General features: G+C 45.1%; 1 protein-coding gene across 3 annotated transcripts in view; it reads left to right on the forward strand.

Moving 5' to 3' along the window:
* Positions 1-15,324, forward strand: part of LOC142014385 (prolyl hydroxylase EGLN3) — a 42,675-nt gene extending 27,351 nt beyond the window's left edge. For 2 of the 3 annotated variants that reach the window (XM_074996861.1, XM_074996863.1), the window contains 4 exons: positions 3,711-3,830; positions 7,898-8,034; positions 8,631-8,704; positions 9,070-15,324. In XM_074996861.1, coding sequence (XP_074852962.1) covers positions 3,711-3,830; positions 7,898-8,034; positions 8,631-8,704; positions 9,070-9,107 — 369 coding nt within the window. In that variant the 3' untranslated portion in view covers positions 9,108-15,324. The remainder of the gene's footprint in view (positions 1-3,710; positions 3,831-7,897; positions 8,035-8,630; positions 8,705-9,069) is intronic. The other variant, XM_074996862.1, reaches the window with a different exon arrangement.
* Positions 15,325-20,592: the final 5,268 nt, after the last annotated feature.

A 20,592-nucleotide genomic window follows, 5' to 3' on the forward strand; every position in this document is an offset into this window, starting at 1 on the left:
CATCGTGAGAGTGATTCTGTAGCCTGGTGGTTCTAGCACCCACTGGGGACATGGGAGATGCTTCACCTAGCGCCCCCTGCTCCAATTATTACTAGCTACTCATTCTGGAACAGCTTCAACAGGGGAAAGCATCATGTTCAACAATCCCAGGAGAGATTCAAATGTTGCCCAGCTGATTAGCAGAGTGCCCACAGCCAGCAGTGTGTCTTTGTACTAGTGGTGCACCTCTGTGCATGCCTGGGTGCACATAACAAAATTTATTCTGATACGGATGGAAAAAAATAGAGGGAACACTGCTGAGAGGTAGTAGCTCCTTGTTCAAATGCTTTATTTCCTATCAGATGGTGGGAGGGGCTTCAGCAAGGGTCTCCCACATCCCGCCAGTGAGCAGTGAAGACCCCTAAGTAATAGCTCACCTGAGGAGCCCCACATGAAAAAGTGCCTCTCCCCTCCCAGCAAAAATCCTGCATCGCTTTGTGGCTTAGGCATATAGAGTGAGGCAGCAGAGCGCACATGGTGCAGAGGAAATAGGTGCTGGGGGAACTTTTTACTGTAGATATTCAAGTGCCAAGAGTGTTGAAGGGCCTGCAGTGTTCAGAGGCAGCTTGATGAGGCTTTTGTGAATCCCTCTGGGGCTCAGTTCTCGGAGCTCGTTGCCTAACATGGCAGTGAGGCACCTTTTTGTGACTGGCCCCAGGTGCTTTGTTTCTTGTAGGTTTACGCCCCAGCTCGCTGCCTCAACAAGCCCAGGGAGAGGATTTCTGGCTTCCAGGGTGGGGGCTATCTAAGCAGCTGACCTGGCTTAGGTGTATAACTTCAGGGGAAGGCCTGTGGGGCTGAGGATCCTGAATAAGGCACCTATCTCTAACCTGTCAGCCAGTTCAGGGCCTGATTTCCTCCCCACCTTTTTTTTTTTTTTTTTTTTTCCTTCCCCTGAGCCCCTCCTTGGCATTTTACTTGCTCAGCCTGCTGCCTTCTGAGGATCCCTGTTGTAGGCAGGCTCCAACTCTCCGGATGCATTGTGCAAGGGGTCTAGGTGGCTAGCTTTCGGCAGAAGATTCCACTAGTTGGCAGGAAACCTAAGGGTTTGGGCTTGAAGCACTGAACAGATCAACCCCTAAGTACCTCTAAGGCTCTGGGCCTCAGGCTGTGCTGACATAGCATCTGGGAGGTGTAGTTCAGTGTTTCTCAACCACGGGTGTGAGCACCCGTGGGGATACACCGAGGTCTTCCAGGGGATACATCAACTTATCTACTTATTTGCTCAGTTTTACAACAGGCTGCATAAAAAAACTAGTAAAGTCAGTATAGTTTAAAAGTTTATTCAGACAGTAACTTGTTTCTACTGCTTCATATGCCTTATGCTGAAATGGAAGTACAGTATTTTTATTCTGGTTCTTTTATCTGATAATAAGATGGTAGAAAGCCAGCAAGTTTTCAGCAGCAGTCTTCTGTGATGTTTTTGTAAGTAAGTCGTTTTTAAGTGAGGTGTAACTTGGTGGTATGCAAAACAAATCTGGCTCCTGAAAAGGGTGCAGCGATATGGAAAGGTTGAATAACACTTGTTTCGAGACCTGAGATTACCTTAGGACCATGTTTCTCAAGTGACGGTACGCATGCGCTTAGGGGTACACAAGAGATGTCCGGGGGTACTTACCTTTTTTTTTTTTTTTTTAAGGAAAGGAGTACTTTATAAAAAAAAAAAAAAAAAAAAAAAAAAAAGCGGGGGGGGGGGGGGGGGGGTTGAGAAACACTGGTGTAGGTCACAGCTCAGGAAGATGTACACACGTGCTTGGTCCGATTTGAGTCAGCACACTAACCATAGCAGTGTGACTGCGGCAGCACATGCAGCAGCTCTGGCTATCTGCTTGAATACAACCCTGTCTGAGATCCTAGTGTGTTCATGCCATGAACTGCTAGTCTGGGGACTAGTCTGAGCAGAGCTAGCATGTGTACATCTGCCAGTGCTAGCGACTGCAACTCTCCGCTGTGGTGTAGATGTACCCTTAGAGACAAACTCTGATAAAAGCTCACCTTTTTCCAGCAGCAATTACGCTGAATTTTTATTTGAACAAGTTGTTGCTATTCAAATAATGCCTGCTTTGAACATCCAGGCACATCCTAATGTTGTGCAAACACCCTGTTTTCCCAAGCCAGGGCATCTCAATCAGCCAAACTATATTGTTTCCATCGTACAAAGGATTAGTGTTGCTTTTCCTCTCTTGCCATATTTCACAGTCTTGGGCTCCGTTTACATTGCAAATACAACTGTCTGGGAAACCTGGTCTTTGAAGCACGTACACATTTAACATAAGTTCCTCTCAGGTTTGTCCTATAGCCTTGTTATAGAGATATATCCAGTGCTGCAGTGCAGAATGGACCTTAGTGGTGTTTCTTAGTTGGTAATGAAATATCATTGAGGTTCAGCTTACACTACAGGTTGGCACACAGTTTGTACCCAGGTTCCCAGAAATGACCATAGTGCAGACAAGTCTGTATCTTAGACCTATCCTGCAAGAAGACGACAAATCCTAGGAGTGCCTGTGGATTTTGCTGGGAATTAACAACTGCGTACACAGTCATTTGCACAATTGGCCCATCCTTGGGGGAGCAGACCAGCGTTAATTAACTGACATTCAGAGGGACCCATTGTGCTGGCTGTACTACCACAATTCTAGTCTTAAGGATAGAGGAAAAGTTTTTTGGGGAAAGACTCTTGTATGGCCTTACCTTACTACAGTTTAGTGCACTTAAGTCGCCTGCCGTCCCTCCCAGTTTAGACCAGATTCAGACCAATAATTTAGACATGTGAGGCATGGTAACCTATTGATAATCCCTTGAGCATCCAATCCCCTGTCTGATGATTATAAGTCTTCTGAGCTGAACTCATGTTAAATGTGTACGTGCTTCAAATACCATTTTTTAAAAGCGCCGAATGCATACTCCACCAGCTTTAGTTCTGTACTGTGGTTCAGAATGATTCATGTTTGGGTTTCTGTTGATTCCTGTCATCCTTAAATGGAAAATTAAACAAACCATGACTTGGCTGCATCATCAGGTTTGAGAAAGATCAAAGAAAGAATTGTGATTCTGAAAACTTTTGGCTACTTTTATGGCTCAGCCTGTGACAGCAAACACATATAGCCTGGTTCAAGCACAGCCCAAAAGATTAGCATATCTCAGCACACTCTACTCCTGGGGAACCTGAATTTGCAGCTGCATGTGATATTTTTGGACATGAGAATTGTGTGCTTGAAACTTGGAGTAGAGGATGTGTGCACATGACAAAACTTCAGCATGTTAAGATGGCTATCTGCTTTCACTATGACCAAGAATTCAGATGAACCAGTCTCATGAGGCCTTATAAACGCCTCTTGAATAACAGGCATCTGCTGAAAGTTATGTAGCTTTTCAATAATAGTAAGTTGGTCCCTTTTTGTTTTTGAATATCACTGAAAACAAAGCTTTTCCATTCCAATGTACTTGCTCTTATACACCAAATGCATTACAAGTATGGAATTGGCACGAGCAAGTGAGGAAAGGAACTTACATGACTGGTGCTGTCCCCTTCATAGCATCCACTGGGATCATTGGGTTGATATGCTGAATAATTTGGAATTTAGACTCAAATCACCTGTTTAGGAAGGTTTAAAAAAAACAAAGAGAGGGTCTTGGGGAATTTAGCTGATGAATATTTGTTTTTCATTTAGGCAATGGTGGCTTGCTACCCTGGGAACGGAACTGGCTATGTTCGTCACGTAGACAATCCAAATGGTGATGGGCGCTGTATCACCTGTATTTATTACCTGAATAAGAACTGGGACTCAAAGGTATGTGAGCCAAAGGTTCCAAAAGTAATCTCCCCTATTCCTAGGCCAGGGAAGGCTGGCCTAGAAACAATTTGTCTGTCTTGAACAGCTGGTTAAAGAGCCCTTTCAGTCATGTTTTGGCTTTTCTTGCTGCTTTTAGCAAGAAAGAAGATTGAAACTGAATTCTGTTTCCTTACTATTTTTTTTTCTCCTTCTCTCCCCTTTCCCACTCCTCTCCTTCCAATTTGTTGCTGTAGAACAGCTCATGTGCTGGGCTGCTGGCTTTTTAGCTTTGTTTAGAGCAGGGGTAAGCAAACTTTTTATGTTGGGGCCCCACTTACAATTAGCAGCCCACCCCCCCCAACCTCTCTAACGTAATCCAATTGATGGAAATTTTGGTTATGTTGATATGAAAAAAAACACCTCACTTTTCGGCATGTGTAAGAAAGTAAGAATGTAGAATGTAAAAACTTCATGAATGAGTATATAAATGCGGATGCACATACATTAAACGGGACCACATTTCAACATTTTTAATGAGGTGGATGAGCCTGAGACCCAGCAGCCAATCGTGCTGCGCCACCTTATGAAATTTCACACACCCCTCTCCTCTACAAGGGCTCTCCCCCACTTTGCGCACCCCTCGTTTAGAGCGCTGGCTCCCAAACTGCAGTCTGTGGACCACTAGTGGTCCACAGCCTCCTTGCAGATGGGCCACAAGGTTCTCACCCTGCCCCTCCACTACAACAGGGAGCCCACACTGGCACCGCGCCCCTCAGGAGGTTCTTGCCCAACACCAGCCTTCTGCTGTAGATCCAGCATGCAGGAGGGGAGAACGCGGCTCCATGTGTGGCCACTCCCACTTTCCCCAGTTGGGGGAATGCAGTGCCGGAAAGTGCTCATGGGATGGTTTCCCCACTGCTCCTATTGGCCAGCTTTCAGCTAATGGGAGCAGTGGAGGGAAGCACCTGGGAACACAGAGCCAGGCAGGCACCCTCCCTGCCCCTGCACTCACTGCCACCCCCCTTCTGCCAGCTCTTTGACTCATGGCCTGCTCCTGCCCCTCTCCTCGGATTCCCATCCCTGGCATTCTCCTGCACCCCGTGCTTGCTTGGACCTCCACCCTGCTCTGGTCCTGCACCCCTCCCTTCCTTGCTTTCTCACCCAAGTCTACTCCTGCACCCCGCCTCTTGCTCGGCTCTCTCACCACTGGCCTGCTCCTGCACCCCCGCTGTCTGACTCCTGGCCCCAGCCTGTTCCTACACCCCTTTCTGTCCAACTCTCCCACTCTCAATCTGCTCCTGTACCCGCTACTCACTTGGCTCTCCCACCTCCAGTCCACTCCTGCACTCTCCCTTGCTGCTGCACCACCCCACCTGGCCAGACACTCTACCCCCAGCCTGCTTCTGCACCCCCTCCATGCTCCCGCAGCCCCCCTTGGCCCCTCTCACAGCCAGAATCTGTACCCTCCCTTGCTCCTGCAACCTTCGCTCCCCGTGGCCACGTACCCCACCCCCCAGTCCACTGCTGCACCTTCCCTGCTTTCCAGGGATGCCACCCTCAGTCCTCTCCTGCACCCTCCCTCCATGCCAGACCTCCACTCCCAGCCTGCTTTATCACCCTACGTCCCACTCAAGCCCTCATCCCTATCCCATTCCCTGACAGGCCCTTCCCACACACTGAACCCCTTGTTTTGTTCTCACCCCAGAGACTGGGGAAGGGATCACAAAATCTACTAATCTCAGGACCCCAAAAAAGTTAATCTGGTCTGTGGGAAGCCTTGAATCTTGGTCCTCTCAAGCTCCTCCCCTCCCCCCCGGCAGTCCCCTGAGTCATGGGGTTGGAGCGCCAAGGGAGTGAGGTATCTCAGCTGGCGGCCATGTCAGTGAAGGTTTGCAGATCTCATCATCAGAAAGGCAGGGAACTTAGCTGTGTTTTGTGGCCCTGTCCCCTGCCTAGCCTCCTGGATATCTGAGCGTGGATTCCCTCTGCAGCCACTGTTAGGCCAATGGCAGCAGGGCTGGATGAGGACTAATGGGGCCACACTGAGGCAGTGGCTGTTTAGGCAGATTGTTTTCCTACAGATTTCCTAAATTCATGGGCATGGGAGGCATTGTCCCCATATACTCCCCAGGTCTTCAAATCCCTTCCATTCAAGGGATCCCAGCACACTTCTTAAGGGTAATGAGCGTCAGGTGCAGTTCCCTACCTCGCTGGCCACATCCTGTGAGTTGCTTTGCCGAATGGGGAGAGCTGGCTCTTTTTTATGGTTCCATACCTGTTGTAATATTGCATGGCAATTATTTCAGCCCCGAATAGGGGGATTTATCAGACCTTAAATAATAAACAAGATAAGGGCTTGTAAAATCAGTCTGTTTTTTCAGACTTACATTGTTAGAACACTTTCACATCTGTTCCTAGGTTATTTCCTGGTCAGATACAGCTTAGATCACCTTCCTAACAGGCATTGGTCATATAAAGTAGCCTACCTCTTTGTGCCAACGCACTTTCTTCACTAAGCTCCAAGACGAGATTTAATGTTTGAGAGATGCTGCCACTGAAACATCCTGTGTTATAGAAGACAATCCTTAACCTCCAATACATTATGAATAATACCCACACACATTACAGTGGAAAAAATATGACCATCTGCTTAATCTGTTGCACTTTGCTTAGTCCTCTAGGAGGATGTTGGAGGGTGTAGTAAGTACAGGCCCAGTATGAGGCCTTAGGCCTGAACTAAAGTAATGGTCAAGACTTTGCTAACAGAAAGCAAAGTTCAGCTGTGAGCTAAAGGAATGCATTGCTCACAGAAGTTGGCAAGAAGAGGGTTGATGCTGCATAAACATATCTACCTAGCATATTGAAGTATGAACATGGTACCAGAACACCCTACCCTGGAACATTCCACAGATAAGAAAGAACAGGCTGACCCATCCCAATGACAGGGGCAAAAGGGTAATATGATGTACGGGTGAGAGGCGGCACCTGACTATGTAGAAGGGTTGTACCTCAATACGTCAGGAGTGATGTGTAAATTGTTTGTACCTGTGTATAAGAATGTACTCCTGGGGTGTGGTCTGGGTCTGGCCGAGGGGGCAGTGGAAAGTCCTGCCGCTGACTGAGCCGAGTCCATTGATCGTGGGTGCGTATTTGTAGTATGCCCTGACTTAAACTAAGAAGGCTACAGGGAACTACTATTGTGTCCAATACGGCAATAAACCTGGCCGACATGCCTTCGCACCTTACTAGACTCTGTGGTCATTGGGGGTTCTCTTCGGGTCTGCTGTGTCGGCTATCTGCAGAGCTGGGGCAGTGCACAGAGGGAACACACGCACGCAGCCGAGTGATACATTGGAGAGAGCAGAGCACTACGCTGGTAGCATCTGACAACAGAGGGGAGGAGAGATGGCATGGCCCACCTACTGCAGACTTGTACCCTAGGCACTTGCACTGACGCAGGTCAGTTGGTACAAACTTTGTGCCGTGAGACCGCCCAAAACCGGAGTAAGAAAGGTGACAGAGGCCAGGCTACCAGGGCCAAAAGAAGTGAGAAGAGTAAATTATGTTTATGCAGTTTTATATTCAAAATGCAAACCTGCTTATTCATGTCCAGTGCAATGTTCCACTGTCGGACCCAAAAAAGAACTTGTGTGTGGCTGCAGTACAAGGGTTTTGAAAAGCCCCTTGATAGTCAGCATGTGGGCCATGCAGTGACGTCTGCACGAATGAACAAAGAGTCTTCTTGTGAGTCTTAAATACCTTTAGAAACGAGACCGTGAGCTCAAGTGGTTGCTATATGTTTGTAGCAGGGCCACAGTGATGGGGGAAGTCCTGTCTCAAAAAAGCCATTGCTGCTTCATCTTGGGAGACTTTCTTTAAACAGATATTTATATTCAATCAATCTGAACTGTTTGCTAAAATCAAAATGACTAACGTCATGCAACACACGTTTTCCAGCACTGCAATGTGCTGCTCTTGCACTATCCAAAACTTTTACTCCACATTTGTTGTGTGTTTAAAGAGGAAAACATCCAGTCATGTGTATGCATGTCTGAGGGAAAAATAATCCTTTCCTTTACTTTCAGCTGCATGGTGGAATTCTTCGAATATTCCCAGAAGGAAAGTCCTATGTAGCAGATGTTGAGCCCATTTTTGACAGGTTACTTTTTTTCTGGTCTGACCGACGGAACCCACACGAAGTACAACCTTCCTATGCAACCAGGTAAATAAGGTGTTGGGTACCGACCTGCAGCCAAGGAAAAAGGCTGACCTGCTGTAAGCAAACACATTTGTAGTATAGAAAAGAATTCCGCAGGTAGGCCCTGCATAAATCAGCCAGAATGAGTGGGAGCGTGGGACTCCTTTGGAATAGACCTATCATGTAGCATTACAGGGTTTGTGGCTGCTGCTGCCCCCAACCATAGGTGAACCAGGCCAGGCGAGGCTGTCATATGTCAGAGCAATCCTCCAAGTTAGCTAGGTCGCTCTGGACGTTGTTTTATCACCTGAAGCACCTAGAATGGAAAGATATTAAAGTGATTTCTGCCCTTCCTCTGCCAGATCTGTGCTATGCCTCCCAAGAGGTACAGCACTAATTCTCCCTTGGATTTTATATACACACCAGTTTGTATCTACAGAGGTTCACTTGTATGTTTATCTCCCACATGTCAAATTAGTTCCTTATTCATCTGCTTCCAGCTGTACAATAGACAAACTAGTGTTTTTTTAGCTCTCTGTATGAGAATAAAAACCTAGTGTTCTTAGGTGTTTTAGTATCCTCTTGGGAGTAAGGTATAAATCGTTGCCTTTTGTTCACAGATATGCCATGACTGTGTGGTATTTTGATGCTGAAGAAAGAGCAGAAGCCAAAAAAAAGTTTAAGAATTTAACTGGTATGATTTTTTTTCCATAAATCTTTACTGAAAAGAATTCAAAGCACTTCTGTTTCACCCAGCATGCACCATGCTGTGATGTCACAGTCACTACAGAATCACATGGGACCACACAGTTGGCCTAAATCTCTGCCAAAGGGTAGATTCTTCCAACTGTCCTGTTTGGTATACTCCCCTTGAACCTCTGACACTGGATACTGTAGGAGATGAGATACCAGGCTAGAGGGACTATTGGTCTGGCCCAGTATGGCGGTTCTTTCATAGATATTACTTTCCCTCTGCTGAGTCTTCTGATTACTGCTGTTGCATTAGATGTTCAAAATGCTTACTATAACTTAACTGCATTTCTCAATTGTTCGCTGTAGGTGCAGGGAAGAGAGAAGCAGCTCTGCATGAAGACTGAATGGTGATCTGCTGCCTTAGTGATTTTATAACAACTGTTCCTGAACTCTTTGCAAATGATGAGATCCAAAGATGACTTGTACTTTTCCAATGGACCACTGGACATTCTTCTTATCCACAGGAATGTACTGATTTGTCTAACACCTCCATATTACACTGATGGTACTCACAGTAGCCTCCCATCATGCCTGCATCTGGCAAAAGGAACCCTTGTGTTTATTTGCCTGTAACTGAAGAAAATAACCAGGGTTTTAGTAAAAGAAGAATATCACCAAGCCTAATCCAAGTGGCTACGCCAGCTGGCCTTTAGTGATAGCAGCAATAAAGATAACAAGTATTGGCACCAGTGGGGGGAAAAACCTGAGTCTTATTTGCACTTTATGTAAATGTCTTAGCTGAATAGGAAGGAGATTTACAAATTAAAATCTGTTGCAGATGCAGATGGGCAATGAAAGATATTGGAAATGTGAAATTAAATTAGGTATTTGTAGAGGGTCATCTTCTGTTATGCTTAATATGGGGCCATTGATGGGCAGCTAATCACTTTTCCTGCACAGAGCATTGGCTTAACTCTCCTGAATTTTTACTTTCTAAAAGGATAATCATCCATATTGCCATCAAACTGCTTGGATTTTGTTCACATTTCAACAGTCAAGCAGTAGCAATTCAGTTGCTTTGCCCTTTCACAGTCCCTGGACTGAGGGCAGGGAAGCATTTATGCATCTGTTCACAATTCTGTTTTGTTTTGTTTTTTTCTTTTTGATTTGGAGATGAATCAACGTTCACATCCCATTTTTAGTTTTGCTTCTTAAAGCAGCTGGTAAGCTGAGAAGGTTGATGGTACACAACATGCTTGAACCCTTAAAGCCAAGAATTTGTAATCAAGTCTCCATATACCAACCTGTGTACGATAAAAGTGTGAATGTAGAAGGCAAAGATGTGTTTGGCAGCCTGACAAATGTATGATGAATAACTGTCTCTGATTTAGACTTTCTCTCTCTCTCTCATGCCCACTGTGAGCTCAGACCTTTGGTTAATTTGTTGTATGTGCACTTTGAATGAAAACATGACACTGTCCCAGTTCCCAATTGTTTTCCGTCCTTCATTTGAGCTGCTAGGTATACAAAAAGAGGATTAGGCTCAGATAAACAGGAACACATTTTTTTCAGGGTTTTTTTAAATTATTAGTTAGAAAGCTAGATGAATAACTTCCAAAACCAGCACTTAGCTGCTCAGCATAGATCTCACTGAGGTTGTGGAAATTATCCTGGTCACATTTAGCACATGAATCATTCTTGTTTAACAACTGTAGCCATAGTGCATGAAGTTTCCCTTGTCATTAATATAGTTATACCAGGATTGTCAATGCACATCAGTACCTAATAATGTCTTCCAAGAGTAAGCTTTCCTCACTGGACCATAGTCTCCTGTGGCAGAAGATCACAATGGTTTTGAGGGAGCCCTGCCAGTTGTGAATTTTCTTTCCCAGCTTAACCCACCCACTTGATGCAGTGTGTCACATGCCAGGCTAGAAGGGGAGCAACTGTGGGCAAGCACATGGCTTCTGTGATACTGGGCCTGGAGAATGAGTGATCATGTGAGAGCTATGCTCTCTCAACTTCAGGGCCTTGACATTATTCAAGCCATCTAGCTCATGGCAAAAGTGCAACAGCAGCACAAGATATAATGGCAGCAGCTTTTCTGGCATGAGAAATGGCAATAGGAATTCCAGAACAGGCCTATCAACGCTTACTTTGAGCCGATTGTGTTCTTCAAGTAGGGTGACTATCCGTCCTGTTCAATGAGACAGTCCTATATTACAGCCCTCTTGCAGGTGTCCTGCTTTTTTAAAAAGAAAGGACAAAGTGACCCATGTTTTCTGCTTCTTCTCTAGTCAGTCAAGTCAGCACAGCCCCAGGCCTGTTTTGTTTGTGGCTAGTGACTGAGCTGAAGCAGGTGATGCCCAGTCAGTGAGAGCACATGGCAACCTTGGGTGGGGTGGAGAGGCAGGAGGAGGCAGGTAGGAGGAGAGGTGGGTAAGGGGGAGGAGTGTCACCCCTCCGTCTAAAGCAGGAGTTCTTCATGAGGGCTGGGGGACCATTGGCCTCTGATGTTGAAATACAGAACCTGAGCCCTGGCACACCTTACAGGGCTGATGCAAGAGCTATCTGTCTGTAATCTTGATCACCAGTGGTGTGCCATCACCCCCCACACGTTGGCTGAAGCCACAGTCCCTGGCATTCTCTCCCTTCCTTTCCCCCCTCCCCCATGCTGCAGGGCTGAATGCTCAAGCCCTGTCAACTCCACAGGGGCTGAAGGCAGGAGCCCCATGGCTGAGCCACATCCTTGGGGCACCTCCCCCTCTGCTACCTGCTGGAGCTGGGTGCAGTGGGGCAGAATCCCACCTCCCAGTGCTCCCTGTGTGGCAGAAGCTTACAGAGCTCATGGGCAGAGCTGGGTGGCACTGCCAGGGATGTTGCCTCCTGAAAGTGCAGTACAATTGCAGGCCAGCGCAGGGAACAACTCCCTACACCCCTCCTCTGCTTCCCCCTGCTCCCGTCCTTTTCGGAGGTAGGAAACCAGAGCCGGGCAATGGAGGGCAACTGCTCCAGTGACGTGGCGCAGGCTGCCTTGGTGTTCCCTCCTCTCCCCTTGCCGGTCAGTGGGTTGAGCTCAGCTCCTAGCCCCCTTTTCTCACACAGCCATAAGAGTTGCAGAGGTGGGGGCCTAACTCCATGGCTTCCAGAGCCCTCAGGGAAAAGGGACTGCAGAGGAGCCTCCAGGCACACAGCCCCTATTATCTCCTCCCTGCACTGAGCTACTATCCTGTCTACAGCCCTGAGCTATCCCCTGAATGCAGTCTGAGCTGCCTGCCTGCCCACACACAGCCCTTAGCTTTCTACACCATGTGCTACCTCCTCCCTGCATCCACAGCTGTTTTCAAACTTTTTGAGCTCACATCCCCCTGCCACCCCCACATAGCTTTTGAGTTATAATGTTTGGTTAACATCCCTCCACCCCCAACCCACACTGCAATCAAGAACAGCTGGATGATCAGCTGAAGTGAATCAAGCAGGAATGGCACCGCCTTCTCAGACCCACCATATGGTGCTGGTTTGAGCCCTGATGGCCCCTGCATCCAAATACAAGTCATACTACCTCTATGCCCAAGTTCTCCCACCCCACCTCCTGAGGTCCTCCTATGCCTGCTGGGCCCTGGATATTTTCTGGCATGTTGGAGGGTGGGGAGTGATTGGTTTCCATTGAACTTGCTGGAATTCCAGCAATTTTAGCAGGTGTCTTGTATTTAGCATAGGGAACTATGATCACCCTGTGTCTAAGACTAAAGAGGGCCATCCTTACTGGCATTTTTGAAGTCTGCATTCAAGTGACCCAGTATTGGCCAGACCGCCTTCCTCTCAGATTTCTTCTTGAGAGCCACATGTGATCCTGTGGTTTTTAACTCCACTTGTCCTGTCCTGTCTTGTGTGTGTCTTCAGGGCATACCTCCTGCTGAATGAGAAATCTCCATTTGAGATGGTGAGATGACAGTCATCCCTGATTCCTGTAAATCACAATAGGTTCCCTCAAATAAGGCATGTAATTTGATACGTTTCCTTTGTAAAGTAAAATTCTTTCACTGCAGATGTATCAGAAGAGCACAGAATGGGCCTGAAGGAAACCTAATCAGCTTGAAATTCTAATTCTAGAGGAATCAGAAGTCTTAACTGAAAGCAATAGGTGACCCCCTGGAAAGCTGAATTTCTGTAAATGGATAAATGCTGATCTCTCTGAAAGCCTGGCTGCAGGGGAATATGTTTTAATAGCTTGTGTCTCTATGCAAACGTGTTTTTTTCCCCTACATTCTTAAATATACTTTAAAGGTGTTTTTGAATTATTTGAGGGGACAAATGTACTGAAAACTCATTGTTTATGACAGAGTTCAGAAACCCTAAGCAATCAGTATATAAGTGGTCCGTGAATTAGTGATATTGGTGTGAATCACATCACCTGCAGAAAACAAACTAGTGTGTACATTTTTTAAAGGGTCTGGATATTAATGATACTTTAGTTGTTGTTGTTGCCGCCAGCACATGGCCCCAGCAGTGTGCTTGTGGTGTATGGAGAAATCTGTGCATTTATTGTAAAGAATATATACTTGCTGAATGTTTTCAGTTTCCACCTGTATTCTTTTGGTTTAGATAGAAGTGTTTGATATGATTTACCTGGAAGAAACAAACTTTTCATCTCTCAGTATGTACAATTTAAACATAAAGTGACTGACTATACATGATTATAAAATATTCTTCCTTATCCTCATCGCAGGTCAGAGCTCAGTGGAAGGGCTCTTCTTGGATATTTTTCATGTTAATTTTAACAAGCCATATAATGAAGCCTTATTTTTGAATTCTTGCTTACATTTCTTCCACTTTTTCTTGAGGGGGGGACTTGCAAACTGCTACACAAGAGCAAAGAGGTGGTTTTTGTTGGGGTTTTGTTTTTTTTAGCAAGTGTACTGATAATAAAAATGCATGAATTATTTCTCTAGATACAGACTTAAGGAGTTTCTTTCCGGCTTTCAGTTTCATGGCAAAGTGTTTAAAATATATACCACTAAGCAGCATGTGCCATCTGGCTGAGAAAACAGACTTTTTTTCTCCAGTGTATTTAATTTTCAGTCCTCCCAAAGGCACCAGCATCTCGTTTGTACACAAAGGTGAATGTGTGCCTTCATCACTCCCATCTGCAGAACTGCTCTACACCAAATAAAAGCAATGTGAAACTTTCATTGATTTCCCCCCGCCCCCGCCCTACCCTTTCCACACATTCCCTCACCCCCCAATATAGAATCCAAGACCAGAAGGGACCATTCTGATTATCTATCCCAAGGGGCTGCAACCTGCGGCTCCAGAGCCACATGCAGCTCTTTAAGGACATCTTTGTGGCTCCCAACACTGTAATTGCAAAGTTTAAAAAAACAAAATAAAAAAAACTCCTATTGTTTTCAATAAACTGTGAATGTCTAAAAGCCCCAAAATGAATGTCATATCTAAATAGCAAAGGATATGCATTCTCGAAATGTAGGATAACTCCCCCAGTGTTCTGCAGAGAGATAGAAGGTTTGGGAGTGAAAGTCAGGAAGACAGTGGTACAAACACACATGTAAAGTGTGAGGAAATAGAATATGTAAAAAGTTTCTGAACATCCTACAGTAAACCTGTATCGCATCACAAATCTTTGTGTGTGCACTGAGCTTAAAATAGGAGTTAACAAAAAGTATGGTTTGATGTTATTTATTAAGGACCCTCTCATATTTACATGCATTACAGCTCTTGAATTGGGGTTTGTTTTTATTTTTAACCGAATGGGGGCGGAGAGCAGGGAAGGCTCTTCCTGCTATTTTGGTTGCCGACCCCTGTGCTAGGCTGATCTCTTGTAGAACACCGACCATGGCACTTCCCCCAAATATTTTCCCCATATTTCTTTTTAGAAGAAAAAATCCAATCTGGATTTTTAAATGGCCAGTGTTGGAGAAGCTATGGCTTCTAAAGAAATAATCAGTTGTCTTTCTCACTGTGACTTCATTTCATGTAGATCCTGTTGGAAGAGATGCATACTCCAATAAACTATCATTCCCAACAGGGCTTGCTGCTTGTGTAAGACAGCTGAGAGAGGACAAATAAGTTTGAAACAAAACAGAAGACGGTGGTCCTATGGAGGGGCTATATTGTTTGTACTCTTAAGGCTGGACCTGACTTGTTAGGCTGTTAAGCAAAATGTCCTCTCATTAATCTTTTTTTCACCCGCCAGGATATCCTTGCTCCTGTGAGCAAATGACTTCTGCAGAAGTAGTGTAGGAAAAAAAATCATGATTTCATTTTTGTAACCTTTTGTTTCTTATAAGTGTTCCATTCTGCTTGAACTTAAATGATTTTTGCAAGTAGCTGGCTAAAACTCCACTTGCATCTAAAAGAAAAGGTATCTATTTGCAGGCAAATAATAATTTTTTATTTCACTGTGATGTACTACCAGCAAGGCTCTTTGAGGGGGTGTTATTGGTAAACTTTCTCTTGTCAGGTTGTATGCTGGTCAACAATGCTGGCACTTTGGAGTCAATAGATACTAATATATGCGGTGGTATTTTACAATCCAGCACATTTTGTGTTCATGTTGATTTAAAAAAAGTGAAATAAAGCAAATAAAATGTTGCAGGAGTCAATAAACACTGGGTCATGTTTAATTCTGTGCTGAGCAAGTCTCTTCAGTCTTGTTTCTTATTAAATAGGTTTGAGATTCTATATTGCTGAATCCCTAGAGTTAAGAAGTATCATGGCATTAAATACATAATCAATAATTGGCACATTTCCATAGATGGTTGCGGGGGTCCTTTGGGGGTACTGCACATTTCTGGAAAGCAATCAGTGAAGAAATCCATTTATTTTTCTAGCAGTTTGGCCTGTTTCCTTGGTCGCTTCCTGCTGTTTTTGAGGTTAGTCACCTAGCTAACTACACTTGAAGTGCGTATTTGTTTTCACCTTCCTCTTGGAGCACATAACATTCTCAACTGATATGTTTTTCTTTTTAACAAAGTTCACATCCTTTCTCTGCTTCTTTTTCCAGCCAAGTCCCAGTTTTCTCTTCAACAAGTTTGACAGACTTCTCTACACTTGCACTAACAGTTTGTAAATTGAATAACAAGCAGGGTATTTTCACTGTGCAGTGCTGTGAACTCCATTTATCTTGTTTTCCTTCTAGGATTCTTATTGTGGGAATTTTTTTCCCTAGCGTGGAAGGTTTGATGTCTTTTTTTTTTTTTTTAAAGGGAAACATTACAAAATTCCTCCACCTCCTACTTGAAACGCTCCATATAGTCCAGGTGAAAGATCATTCTGTGACGCTGAGGATTCCTTTCTGTCACATGGGAGAGGAGCGATTGAGGTCAGTGGGGCTATTCCTGTGAAGGCATGCTCTTTACTTGAGCAAGTGCCAGGGCTTCAGTGCCATTTCCATCGGAATGCCTAAAATTTAGTTGTTTGTAGTGTTGCAGCTCTGTTGGTCCCACCATGTTAGAGCGACAAGATAGGTGAGGTAATATCTTTTGGACCAATTTATGCTGGTGAAAGGGACAAGCTCTTCAGCTTTGCTCTCCTGCAGTTGTTTTTTCTCTGACCAAACTTTCCCAAACAAATAAATTCATAGTAACTATTAAATAGCTGCAAGATAAGTTCTTTTTCCCCCCTTCCTGCCCCAAAGGAATAGGGCTAAATATATTGCACTGGGAATTCCCATGACTCGTAAAACTACTGCTAGTATCAGAGGTTGAAGTCCAAATTAAAAAAGAGGAGTTCGTAAAAATGAGCCCCTTTTCCTACAGTTTCATTTGTGGGAGCATTCTCACTTCATGGTTAGAAACACACATTATTAGCTATCCACTGGAAAGGTGGACTGAGGTTTAACAAAACAAAACAAAACAAAACAAAACAAAAAGAACAACAACCCAGCATTAGAGGCTAAAACCAGTAGCTGAACTGAAGTTCTTGTTAGTAATTCTCACGGGGGAGTAATGCTAGTTAACACCAACATGTTATTTGGTTCTTTAAAGGGACAACTCACAGAGTTAAGTCTTCCTGAAGAAGAAAAGAGATTATAGACTTTTCTCCTTGAGCCTGTCTTAGGCATCTTTATACCCTGTAGTCTGAGTTCTCTAGAGGGGAGTCAGTATAAAGAATGACTTTGCTAATGTGAACAACAAGAAGTCGTGGCACCTTATGCTCCAAAATACCTGTTAGCCTATCAGCTTTCATGCGCAAAGACTCGCTTCATCAGATGCATGAGTGGGGCGGGCAGGTGGTTTCACAGGGGTATTTAAAGAATGGGGTCCCAGTAAAAGGGAGGGCCAGAGCTGACAAGGTCTATTCAGCAAGGTGGAAATGGCCCAGTATCAATAGCACTTATCAAAAGAGGAAAAAACAAGTCAGATCAGACAGGGGGATGTGAGCCTTTGTCAGAGTCTAATGGGGAGATATTAGCACCCAGAGCAGAGAAACTGCCTTTGTGAACTGCGAGCCACTCCCAGTCTCTGTTTAATCCTTGGTTAACGAAGTCAAATTTGCAGATAAATTGCAGCTCAGAGGTTTCTCTCTCCATTTGATTTTTGAATTTTTTTGTTTCAGAACTGTCACCCTTAAATCTGCTCCTGACTGTCCAGGGAGATTGAAGTGTTCACCCACAGGCTTCTGTACATTACTGTTCCTGATGTCTGATTTATGTCCATTTATTCTTTTATGGAGAGACTGTCCAGTTTGGCCAATGTAAATTGCAGTGGGGCATTGCTGGCACATGATGGCATATATTATATTAGTAGATGTGCAGGTAAAGCAGCCCCTGTTGGTATGGTTGATGTTAGGTCCTGTGATGATGTCACTGGTGTAGATATGTGAGCAGAGTTGGCAGCGAGGACTGTTACAGGGGCTGGTTCTAGGCCGAGAGTCACTGGCTTGTGATTTGTAGTGGCTGGTGAGGATTTGTTTAAGGTTGGCAGGCTGTCTGTAGGCGAGGACATTGGGTAGCAGGTGGAATAAACCTGGTTTGTGATCAAGGGGTGTGTCTGTGTAAATCTGTTCCTGTGTTTTTATAGGGACGGTCTTGAGCAGATGCTGTAGTTGATAATGTGTAGCATCAGAATGGATCTCAATATATAATATATGTGGCGAATATGATTAAGCATGGAGAGCATGAACTTGTGGAGTAGATTACTCCAGCCTCAAGAAGGAGTTGATGGGGGAAAAAGAGGGAACACTAGAGCTAGATATTATCTTTTCACTTCAAGGACTTAGTGTCCATTCCCTCTTTCCCTGCAAAGCTTAGTATTTTTCCCAAAAGGCTGGTTACTCTGGGATGGGGGAAGGTGCCAGGTCATTAACCATGCTAGCCCTTGCTCAACTAGGGCCAACGCTTATCTGCAGGCAGGATTCTTGAAATGATCTGGTGAGCAAGGGGAAGGAGGTGGGAAGAGAGGCACAAGGGAGGGCCTTTGGGGGAAAAGGTGGGACTGAGTGTTGGAGCTTCATGGGTCCAATTACCACATTTAAAAAGATGGCAAACCTATTCTAACAGAAGCAATGCTCTGAAAATATACTTGAGCAAAAACTCAGCTGCAGTTATTTTTACTGTGCATTAACTACCTAAACAATGACCTTGGGGTATTTTCCTAGACCCCACCTTCTACAACATTTCCCAGTTGTGGCATTATCACCTGTTTCACACTACCTGGATGCATCCCTGGACTGATCCACCCCCAGAGATCATAGTGTTGTTGACAATCCATCTGTCCCAGATGTGTCCCCCTAAAATAGGGACACTGAGGAAGGTGTAGCATGAAAGGCACATAGGTTCCCTCTCCCCTGGTCTTGTCTGTGGCAAGTTTTTATGGTGTGTTCCTTGAACATACCCTGCAGACTGCTAGCATGACCGTAGGACTGCAGGGTGTTGAATTTGGCACAGGAGCCTTTGAGGTTGCTTAGAGATGAATGTAGTATCTATGATATGGAAATACAATGAAATCACGGCTAACAAAGGAGGCTGGAGAACCCTAGTCTCTGTGCTAAGTTTGGCCGTTACATATCATGTAACCCTGACCAAATCACAACACCTTTCTATGTCTTATTTTACAACTGGGAAAATTAAGAGCAGCGGCATTTTATTTGTTTATTATTTCACCGTCTTCCTGAGTTCTGCAGCTGAAAATTGCAATGCAAGAGTTATGTATTCTCTTTTCACTTCAAGGCCTTGTTTCCACTGCTTAGTTCCCTACAATGCTATCTTTTGCAAGCCTCATGTGCCGTTATGGACTCCTTTGCCTTCCTGGGTATCTGAAGGGCTAGGTCCAGGGGTGAGTCAGAGCACTACAGAAAAGCTTACTTGTGAGGACAAATACTTGCTGGCTTGAGCCTGCCTTTCTAAGAACTGGAACAGTGGTCATAATATTGCATATATATACATATTTAAGTGCCACATTCAATGCCTAACTAAATCCAAAAATGAGACCCCTCACAATCTCTGTGCCTGTGCTACCTAAACCTAATAGGTTCCTAAATTCCCTATGTGCTTGACTTTGTGCTGGTAAAGTCCCCACCGCTGTCCTGACACCCATGAGCAGCTTAGTGCCTGTCTCATGCATTGATTGATTGGGCATTGCCACCCCACGATGTATGTGGGGCCTGAGCTGGTATCCATGCTCAGAGGGTGCCTTAGAGCAGGGCCACTAGATTGTGCCTAAGGCTATATCTACGCCAAGAGCTCACTTTGCATTTATTAAAATTGATTTTGTAACGCTGAGGTTTATAAATTTGAATTTGACTATCCTCACCTCCCCATAAGGTTGACTTATTGCGGCCACACTTAATTGTCAAACATCGACTGTTGCAGCAGTGCACTGTGGGAACTTGTCCCACAGTTCCGTCATCCCCGTAGCATTCTGGGTATCTTTGCTGGTGCAGCATGGGAAAAAGTGGTTGTGGGTATGTGATGTCATCATCTCACATTGCATTGCCCTCATTCCCGTCCTGTGAAAAGTAAACAGCCATTTTTCCAGAAGGAAAAATAGGGCATCACGATGTGTGTGCGCTCTGGGATCACCCAGATGTCTATGCCACGTCAGCTGCCACTTTTCACCCCTTGGCACCACGGTAGCATATGACTTGGCTTAAGGGAGCCATAAGCAGTTTGCCAAAAGAAACAAATAAAGTGTCAACAAAAATTGTCAAATTAACTGCAATCTGTTGCTTTTATAACTGCATTATCAATGATTTTACAAAAAGCAGCAAATTGCCATTTTTTTCAGCGTGAAATAAGTAAATGGAGGGAATGCCAGGCAAAGGAAAAAAACCGAATAGGCTGGCTTCAGAAGCTGCAGTGTGCCAGGAATTGTGTGTGTGGGGGTTGGGGGGCGGGGGGGCAGAGGTTATACTGTCCTGTGATCATGCAGAAGTCTGTGTCTGCTCAACTGGCCTGTCAGGCACTCTCCCTCCCCATCCCCTTGAATCCAGGAACATCAGCTCTGAAAATATTACAGGACCAATGCAAAGCTTGAAGAAACAGAAGGCTAGTTAAAATTACGAAAAAAAGACATTTTTTTGCTGCACGATTTTTGGCTTCCCACTACATTACACAAACATGTCCAACACAGGATAGAACTTGCCAAATTTCCACATGCATGGGTGGCTGTGTGGTGTGGGGTTGTTGGTTGAAGGCCAGCTGACATGGTCCCTGCAGTGTTGCAAGGGCCGGGAGGGGTGGGGGCAGCTCCCATTGACTGCACGGAGGCCAGTCCCCACATTCCTTTTGGGGGTGGGGGGCTGTCGTAGGAGTGCTAGTTGAAGAGGCAGTTGAAATGGCCCCTTCAGTGTTGCTCAGGCAGGTGGGCAAGCCCCGCCCCCCCAAAATCTTTGGTTGGCGGAGCCTTCCCCACCCCCCCACCCCCCAGC

This window comes from Carettochelys insculpta, chromosome 6, assembly GCF_033958435.1.
Source record: "Carettochelys insculpta isolate YL-2023 chromosome 6, ASM3395843v1, whole genome shotgun sequence".
Lineage (NCBI taxonomy): Eukaryota > Metazoa > Chordata > Testudines > Carettochelyidae > Carettochelys > Carettochelys insculpta.